At 42.2% G+C, this 9661-nt stretch overlaps 1 protein-coding gene across 1 annotated transcript in view; it reads right to left on the reverse strand.

The window, feature by feature from the left end:
• LOC110401676 (cytosolic phospholipase A2 epsilon-like) overlaps window positions 1–7927 on the reverse strand; it is a 31210-nt gene extending 23283 nt beyond the window's left edge. Inside the window, exons 1-2 of the mRNA XM_021403036.1 lie at window positions 7898–7927; window positions 6672–6744 (exon numbers count right to left, since the gene is read on the reverse strand). Coding sequence (XP_021258711.1) covers window positions 6672–6744; window positions 7898–7927 — 103 coding nt within the window. The remainder of the gene's footprint in view (window positions 1–6671; window positions 6745–7897) is intronic.

Below are 9661 nucleotides of genomic sequence, written 5' to 3' on the forward strand. Positions count from 1 at the left end.
TCATAAGCCATAGGAAGCTATTATACAGACAGCCCAAGGATATTTGTAAATATAGAATGCCTATTCAGAAACCTGAGAACATATGCAATTGTTAACAACCACTGAAGCTGCCTGCATACGTTTGAAAGAAACTGAAGAAACTGCATGATAGACTTATGCTATCTGTATTACTTTTTAGCACAGCACTTCATGAAAGGCATTTCAGCTCTGCACAAACGTTCATTCGGGTTTGCTGGAACTTTCCAAGCTGAAGATACAAAGCCATGTCCTGAGCAGTCTGCCACAGCCTACTAGCTCTGCAAGGCAGAGAAGAAACAAAGGGCCATGAATCTCAGCACAGACCTCCGTCTTCTCAAAACACATGTGGTTCTGCATTGCTGCCATTGTCACCTACTCATCCCAGCCTCTCTTCTCCACCCAGGCTTTCCTCTCATTCATTTTCGTTATCTCTGCCCTTTTCAAAACTGTTTTAAAACAGTTTTTGACATTTAAAAACATTTTAAAAATTAAAAACATGTTTCAACCACTCATTAACTGGATCTCCTCTGAATATGAGGATAGTGAAGCCTACTAAGTGCAAGTAGCACCATCACAAAAGGCTTTTATAAGCTCATCCATGTTCAGTAAAGCACAACAGCCGCAATACCACCTGTGCTGGTAAACTGTAAGAGCATGGTAGCTGCTCCCAGCTTTTGCCTTTGGGATAGGAACCAGCCTGACACAATTATCAAAGGTTGTCTATTTTTTTTCACCGGTTCTTCAGGCAGTAACCAGTTCATCCTCCTAATGCCCCTGTGAGGCACCTAATGCCCTTTCTGCAGTCCTTCCTTTAGAGACGAGTCATAGAATCATAGAATACCCCAAACTGGAAGGGACCCATAAGAATCATCGAATTCAACAGCTGACTCCACTCAGGCCTACCCAAAAATCAGACTGAGAGCTTTGTCTAAACGCTTCTTGAACTCTGGCAGCTTGGTGCCATGACTGCTGCCCTGTGGAGGCTGTTCCAGTGCCTGACCATCTTCTTGGTGAAGAACTTTTTCCTGATGTCCAGCCTGAACCTCCCCTGTCGTAGCTCCACGTCATTCTCACAAGGAACTAAAGCTCTGCATAAAAACACCTTCTCCAAGGTTACACCATGAGCCCACAGCAAGTCACGAGGGAACATTCTGTACGATACCTTTCACCACCAAAACAGCTTTGTGTTCTTGCACACAGAAAGCAGACAGAAGCCAGCACAGCCATAGTAATATGCGTGTGTGCCTATGTACAATCCATTAATACCTCACAGTAGGTATTTCTCACCTGCAAGGAGGTGCCCTGATCAAGATTCCTAAACAAATAACATTTTAGTGAGCTCCTTGGTTCTACATAGCATTGTGTCTTTTAGTGGCAGCTTATGATGCTATGAAGTCACAGCACAGGTTTTTCATCTCCATAGTCTTTACACTCTACATAATACTATACAATTGTATACAAAGCAAAATGCAGTATACTGTATATGATACACTCCTTGGTATTTCCACCAACAGTCTGCTAAGGGCTTGAGAAACAGGAAAGGGAAAGACTGAGAAATAGTCTCTTAGACAAGAAAATACCAAATGTGTGATCTGAGGGAAAGTGGATTTTTGCACATATATAAATGGTAGCAATGAACTGAGGAAGGGTGGGAGCAGAGTTCGATAACATGAGTGAATGAAAACTAAGAGAAAATTCAACAGAAAGAAAAGGGCTTATGAACAACTGCAACTCTAAAGTTGATTCAGACAGTATTGAGATCACCCACTCATTTGTTGTTCATATTATTAACTGTGGTTATTAGTTTGCTATGATAAACATCAGTCAGAACCAGAGCTCCATTTTGCCAGGTGCCTTAGTAGTTATTCAGTTAAACTCTGATCCTGATCTAAACAGCTTACAATTACAGTAAGAAAGTCCCACCTTCAGGTATGATGTCACAGGGAGGAGTCCCTGGTGATCAGCAATTGCTCTCATATTTGTTTGTTTCAGTTTCTTAACGAATTAAGAAATCACTGTTCAAAGGATTTGTTGCAACTCTGTAGTTATCTGCATAACTACTTCTCTGTCTTTGTTCAGATTCCTATTGCCAAGCATTTACCTTCATCTACCATGAGGATTTCTCCCAATGCAAATGCAGCCTGCCTGAGCAGCCAGCAGCATGAGGAACTTATATTAGATGCCTTGCAAAGACAAAAATGTTCTTCCGAGGACCATGTTGTTCTAGGTGACCACATTCATTTTAACAGGAAAGCTATCTCAACCTAAGCATTAGTGCTGGTTGGCTCACGTATGCTCCCTGCCTGCCCACTTCACACTATGGCTGCTGCTGTCTTCTCACAGCCATGTTGTGGGCAGTGGAAAAGAGAAGCAGCAGCATATACAGCTTGCTGAACATGTCTTCTATCATTCCCTTCCTACGGGTTTCCTTTAGAAAACACAGCAGCAAAAGGGAATTTCTTATGGTGGTATTGCCCAGGACTTAGTCATACAGGGAAAAAAAAACATATTGATACTGCCTTCCAAATTTTAAAATCAATGACCAGTATTGGGAGTTTGTTATGGAATTACACAGCAACAAGACCTATTTTTAGGACCATAATTGCACAAGAAAGCAGCAGAATCACCATCCCTGAAGGTGGTCAAGAAATGGATAAATGTGGCACAGAGGGACATGGTTAATGAGCATGATGGGGATGGGTTGATGGTTGGACTAGATGGTTTTAGTGGTCTTTTCCAAACTTAATGATTTTATGAATGAGATATAAAGACAAATATAAGGCTTTATCTAATGAAATGCTAATTAAGAATTAGGTTTTCACATTTAAAAAATTAAAAATTGTAAGCTCTAGCCCATTCCACTATACACTTTCTGGAACCTTCAGATTTACTAAATATAAAGCAAGGCAAGCTAATGTTAAAGACATTTTCTTGCTCCTAATTGGAATATTTTTTGTGAAATACATGCCCATAGCAAAGATAACTTGACATTTCACTTGCAGCCCCTGAAACAAACAGGCTTCTCTTCTGTGGGAGAGAATTTGCAGTGTAGAAGATGCATATTTTCCCTCCTCAAAGAGCAGTGAACTCTACAGAAAAGGCAGTGGTAAACCAGATCTGCCAGCTGTGTGAAGCAGCTGGTGCCCATTGTAAGTACAGGGGCAGCAAATTCTAGCTGTGCTCCCACAAGCCAGGCAGGACAGCACACAGCGAGCAAGGTGGGACAAGTAACCTGCAAGCTGTTTGCACAACAGGCTCTGGGATGAGAGGGGAAGCTGAAGTAGATGTGGACACAGGCGCAACAGCCACAGCAACTTTAAGAGCAGCATCGGTGCTCAGAGCAAATGTCCAAAATTCATTGCCTGCAGGAAGGCTATAGCCAGCATTTGACTGCAGGCACAATGTAAAGGCCTCACATGTGGCAGCAGCTCAGCAGTCAATGCTTTGTGCTGACAGCCAGGGTGTTCACTTTGCGTTCTTGCACCTCTGTGTATCAAACAGCCACACTGAAAATGAAATCTACACTGGGGAATTTACACAGTATGGGTCTAATTCTTGTTACAATCAGCATGTGGGTTGAAATGCAGTAGTTAAGTCTCTCCAGAAGGAAACTCTCACATGGTAGAAATGCAGTGTCCTGCATAAAGATAGCTTCAGAGGGGTCTGTGAAGAAATGGGTGGGGGGACTTGGGGATGAAGACTGAGCCCTCCTATGAAGATCTTGGATGGTGGCCCAGCCCTTGGCAAACAAAACTTCTGCAACAACCGATTTCTTCCTACACATGGTAGGAGCTTTTTGAAAGCCAATCTCCATCATGCCAACTGACAGGAAGAGCAAGAGAAGATCATGGGAAGCCACTGGATGGAAGAGCAAGGTCAGTAGTGAAACTGATCTTGCCACTACAAGGATGAGGCACTGAGGTCATAGTACCTGTCCTTGGCCTCTCTGTTACTTGGGCAGGAGACACCTTTGGTGTGATCCAGTGCAGCTGTTCTTGTGCCTTACGTACTTCAGTGGGAATACAGGAATGGGAAGAGCACAGGCCCCTTTCACCTTGTTACTTCTGCACTCCGTGGTTCCTGCTGACACAGCTAACTTCCCTCCCAGCAGCAGCAACAGCAGGGCCAGCTCTTCTCTGCTGGTAGAAAGCAGCCATGTTCATGTACCTGCCCTAGAAATGTGTCACAGCTCCCTATTTTGCCTGTTCCTCAAGCCAGCCTGATGAGTGATGTTAAGACTTTGGGCACTTAAAAAGCCAGATCTTCACATACCACCCTGTACAGCTGCAGAGAAAGAGCACCATCCAGGCAATGGAGCCAGATTCTGGAGGTGTGGTGGATTTGTTTATGAAGGCTCATGACAGCCACAAAGTTTTCACAGTTTAAAAGCCAGATCTGGAATAAATATATGAGGCAGTTGTCTTTGTGTGAGAGAGAACCCTAAATCATAATGCATAGAAAAGGCCTTTTCAGGTCAGCCAGTAAAGATCAGCTTTTGTCTAGCAGGTATTTCTGCCACGTAAGGCAAAGAAGAAAAAAAGTCTAAACCTATTTAATCAGCAGTATAAACACACAGACCGCCCTAAAGTTGATGACACCCTGAAAGTGCTCTTGGTGTTTTCCTGTGACTCTGAGGAATCTGGGCTCCCGTGCACTGCAAAGTGAGCTGTAAGGTACCAAAGTGAAACCCCCTGGTGGCCTCCAAGACCCAGATCTCTGAGCTACAGACCTCACGAGCCGCAGATCTCTTGGGTAAGTGAGGCAGGGAAAAGAATGTCTTGGTGTTGGTCCTGTCCAAGAGAATCTACCGTCCTCTTCTGAGAACAGATTCTCAAGCCAGATGACTGGTCTGGTAGCACCATTCTTACAGCTTTTGATAGAAAATCTTTAACCAAACTCAAACCTGCAGAAATTGCAACAGCGTCTTGGGAATGCTGTGTACTACTTAACATAACGTAGGAGCAAATTATTCTGATGCATGAGTAAGCCTTACTCGTATCCGATTTCAACACGCATTAGTAGCCTAATTTTTGTTATTATGCTCTCACCACCTACAAATACAACCTTTTATCTGACACAGAGGGAAAAGTTCAGGAGATCATGATCATAGCAGATTGCCACAGATATCCTGTAATGTAAAAAACAAGTCCTGTGTTATACAATATATGCAAGATCTAAGGAGGTGTGAATGCTGTGGGCTGTGGGTAGCACAGCCCTCTGTGCAAAGGAGGACACTGTCTCTCCTTTAGCTGCAGAGTGCCACAGACAAAGAGAAGCAAAGTATACTCATCTTTGACATGTGGTCTCCCAAAAAATACAGCCTGATCCAATCAGACTCTGACTCCGTCAATACACTAGTGGCTTCTTGCAGCTTGAATTATTTCCATGCCATCTTTCAACTCTGTCAGCAACTCTTTCTGTCTTAATAACTTTAAATTATACAAAAAATAGTGATTAAAACAAGTAACTTTGTGTGGGAAATATAACTGTTGGATTCTACTTTTCCTAAAATATATATTAAGCTAAGTGTTTAAAATGCTTTACAAATATATGAGTAAATTCATGAATTAAATGACAAATGCATTTCCACAAAAAGTATTATCCAAAATAATCCCTGAGCAAAGACTAATCCTAAACCTGAAATTATTTATAATTTTATTTAGAGGTCCTGCTATCAGTTTTATTGAACTATAATATAAATCTATTATTATGTTTTAAAAAATTACTTTATTTCAGCTTTTTTCTTAATAGTGAATAATTTCTCACTTACTGACCTTTTGACAACACATACTAGCCTTTTCAAAAAATTAAGGAAAATCTTTAGGGTCGATCCAATACTTTTCTGAAAGCCGTATGGTCTCCATGGAGGCAAATACTCTTGCTAAGTTCACTTCGGTTTACTTAATACGTAAAGATGCATAGCGACTTCCCTCCTATTGCATTCCTGGCCTGTTCCTTCTCCCCAAGACAGATATTTGAGCTGTCCTGCAGCTTGTTTTCTCCTACCTGAGTAACCACTGAGATTTTCTCTCTTCAATTCCACTCTCACCCATTCCACCAAGCCCCTAGAAACATTTCAGTCATCCTGTTTTTGCCTTGAAAGTCTGGTATTTCAAATGCATTTCAGTAAACATTTCACAGAAAGAGCAGTCTGACAACAAGCTATATAATGTTCCTCTTTTTTTTTTTTTTAATCAAATACAGAAACGTGGAAGCACCTGAACATATTTTTGCTGTCTGCCAAAGACAGAGAGATGGTAGTAAAGCTCCCATGTTACCCCACAGCCTCTAGCAGCCACTCATCATCAGTGCTGGCATTTTCATCTAGAATCAGAGGTGCAGCACATCACAAAATGTAACTGATAATTAACAGCTGTATTTGTTCAGCAAAACTGGTTTTGAAGCTTTTCAGCTGTTAAGATACTTCACACTGTACCCCAGCAGACCTTTGATATTTCCATTAATAGCAACACTTCTGTAAACTGAAGGGTATTGTTTATAACAGACTGTATTCTAAGATTAGTCCAAATATACTGCAGTATCTGGAACCATGGTGACACTTCATACACAGACACAAGTTACAGTGCTCAGTTATACTCACTGCTTTCAGAACTGAACTACTGGGAAGTGCAAGGAAAGACTGCGATACTCACACAGATCTGCCTTTCTCAGATTTCTCATCCTTATGATTTTTACAGAGAGGGAGCTGCATGGGCATTCCTCACACTGCAGGACAATGACAAAACAATTACTTGCAGAATTATTAAAACATTTATGCTTCAAAAAGCATGCCCTCACTTAAGTACATGTTGCAATTTTCAAAGTCATACAGCAAAATTGGAAGAATAATTCTCCTTCCCTTCATCACCAAGAAAAGGCTAGTTTTATCCCTTCCCATGAGGCTGTTTCAGTGGTTAAGGACAGGGGAAAGAGCAAAGAGGACAAGTAGGGGAGCATTCTGTCCTTTAAACACAGAGTTTCCATACAAAGACCATTGCCAGATTCTTTTCATTAGTTCCCCTCCCTTCTGAAAGACTGAGCCTATAGGATCCTTAATGTTTCTGTGGCTAGTTTAGTTAGACTCTCATTCAGTTTATTTGTTAAGCCATGAGGGTCCCATACTGAAGGTCTCTATGCACTTCATCATTTCAGTGCACACTTACGCTTATACACGTACCTGTTAGGAAGACATGCTCTTTTAATGTACATTTTACAGCTAAGGAAGAGGAGCAAAAAATAATGACTTGCTCATAGTCAGATACTAAGTTCATTTCAGACCTGAGAAGAGGACAGAGCGTAAGATTCCCTGGAGTTCAGGAGGGAGTTTTAGGTGTTTCCCTGCCTGGAAAAGTTACACCAAAATAAAAATAATAAAAATAAAATCACAGAGATTCTAGATGAAGCCAGATCAAAATTTTCTCAGGTGTCAGCCATGAATAAATGTCAAACTAGGACCATTTCTGTGTCCATGATTTATCGCTGTTGTTAATCTGCGACTTTCTTATGTAAACCACTAGCAAGTGGCTGTTAGCACAGCTGTGTGGGCACAGTGAGTGCCCGTAGCTGGCAAAAGCCATGCTGAGAAAGACCCCAACATGCATAGTGCTTTCATCAAATCACAGACTCAGCCTGGGTCCCCAGCAAACTCCTGGCATCTCAGACTGCTTCCCAGCCTCTACATGGATCACCCAATGCATCTCAATTTCTCTTCACTAACAAAAATGCCTCCACAGGACTGCCTGGTTGCCTAACCTAAGTAAATACATACATTAATTTGGACTATCATCTCCCAAGACCTCTCTGAGGCACAAGAGTCCCAATCTCAAACCCATTCCCAACCATCTTCAGCTTCTAATGGATTACAGCCTGAATTTCTTACCTCACGAGCACTCCAGTATGATCCCATCATGCTCCCAGCTGCATACAAGTCAGCTATGAGTGTCACGTCAGTGTTAGAGGCAACAGTTGGCAGTGACTCATGAAGTACCTCTGCAAACTTTAAGAAGCACCTGTTGAGGAGCAAGTGGATTATCCATGCCCCACCTTCTTCAGTGCCTGAAAGTATGGACAGGGAAGGGGAGGGAATTTGTGGAGTTTGATATCTGAACACCATGGGTATGTGTTTTGGGAAGGCTGTACACACCAAGGTGCTTAAAGGTATTAGCAAATCAAGGTAAGAGTGTGATAGTGCACAGCACAAGAATGGATACCCACGACCTGGCCATCTAACAATGCACAACTAGCGAAGATAGCAGCTATGCATAAGTTGAAGAAAACAGCAGCTCTACAGCAGTGCAATCAACAGTAAAAGGATTGTGTGTAAAACTTTTGAAGACTCCAAAATTCAGACAGATATTATTTATTTTCTTTCTTTTTGAGGTGGAAGCAGCAGAGTTACTTCTTGTTGGATTTTTCCCCGCTTTTCTGTATGTACTTGATCATATGTACTTGATCACCTTGCTTGTATCCTTTCCTGCTTTCAGGACACTCCCACAAACAAAAAATTTGACTTTGAGTAAACCAAGGAAAAAAAGAGCACATTTTCCTCCAAATTAGGACATACAGCAGATACGTGAGTGAACAGCCCCTCCATGAGTCCACTAACATGCCCAGATGTCTACAATGAGCTGTCCTCTTGGGAACAGCTAGAGGTGATATTGTATTCTCACAGTACCCATGCCTGCCTTCCTCTTCTGCACATATCAGGAAAATATGCAATAAAAAGAGAAGTTCTGGCCTGATATTCTAACCAAAAAGACACTGAAAAGCTCAAAATAAGGAACCTGAACTGTCAAAATGAGCATTGTGACTGAATCCTTAATGTCTGCCAGAGACGTTCTCAGGGATGTTCTCATTGTGTTTTTCAGTTAGTCCAGCTGTTATTTCAAGACATCTGAGTACTGCATCAGCTTTATCAAGTCTGTGAGCTCCTGGGATATGCCGGCTCAGTTTCATTTTTCAGCTCTTGCCTCTTGTCAGTGATCTTTTTTGGTCAGGACTTTACTGTCTTAGATAAGACAAGGCTTAGTTAGCGCTAGGACAAGGGGAAATGGCATTAAAGTAAAAGAGGGTAGATTTACATTGGATGTTAGGAGGAAATTTTTTTATTCAGAGGGTGGTGAGGCGCTGGCACAGGCTGCCCAGAGGAGCTGTGGATGCCCCACCATTCCTGGAGATTTTCAAGGCCAGGGTGAATGGGGCCCTGGACAGCCTGATCTTGTGTGTAGCAACCCTGCCCATGGGCGGGTGGGACTAGATGATCTTTAAGTTCCCCTCCAACCTAAGCCATGCAGTGATTCTGTGTTAAGGCTTGACTTAGGCCTCAGGACTTGTTGATGGTGAGCATCTGCTTCTTCCTGTTACTGCCATCTTCAGACTGGTTAGACCATAGGAGATCAGAGAGAAATTGTCTATGTGCATTTCTGGGAAACGTGTGGAGAAAAAAAGTCCTGTCTATAGCTCTTGCCCACTTCTTTTAGGCCAGGCTACACAAGGCGGTGAGGGACGCCTGTGACTCTCACCCTGGCTGGCCATTGACAAAAGCCCAGCTGCCAACTCCTATCCATATTTCACAACTCTCCTGTGGGTCTAATGCCAAAAAGACAAGTTCTAATTCTAGAAAATACTGTTGTTTTCCAATAAT

The sequence above is a fragment of the Numida meleagris genome, chromosome 6 (genome assembly GCF_002078875.1).
Source record: "Numida meleagris isolate 19003 breed g44 Domestic line chromosome 6, NumMel1.0, whole genome shotgun sequence".
NCBI classification, from domain to species: Eukaryota; Metazoa; Chordata; class Aves; order Galliformes; family Numididae; genus Numida; species Numida meleagris.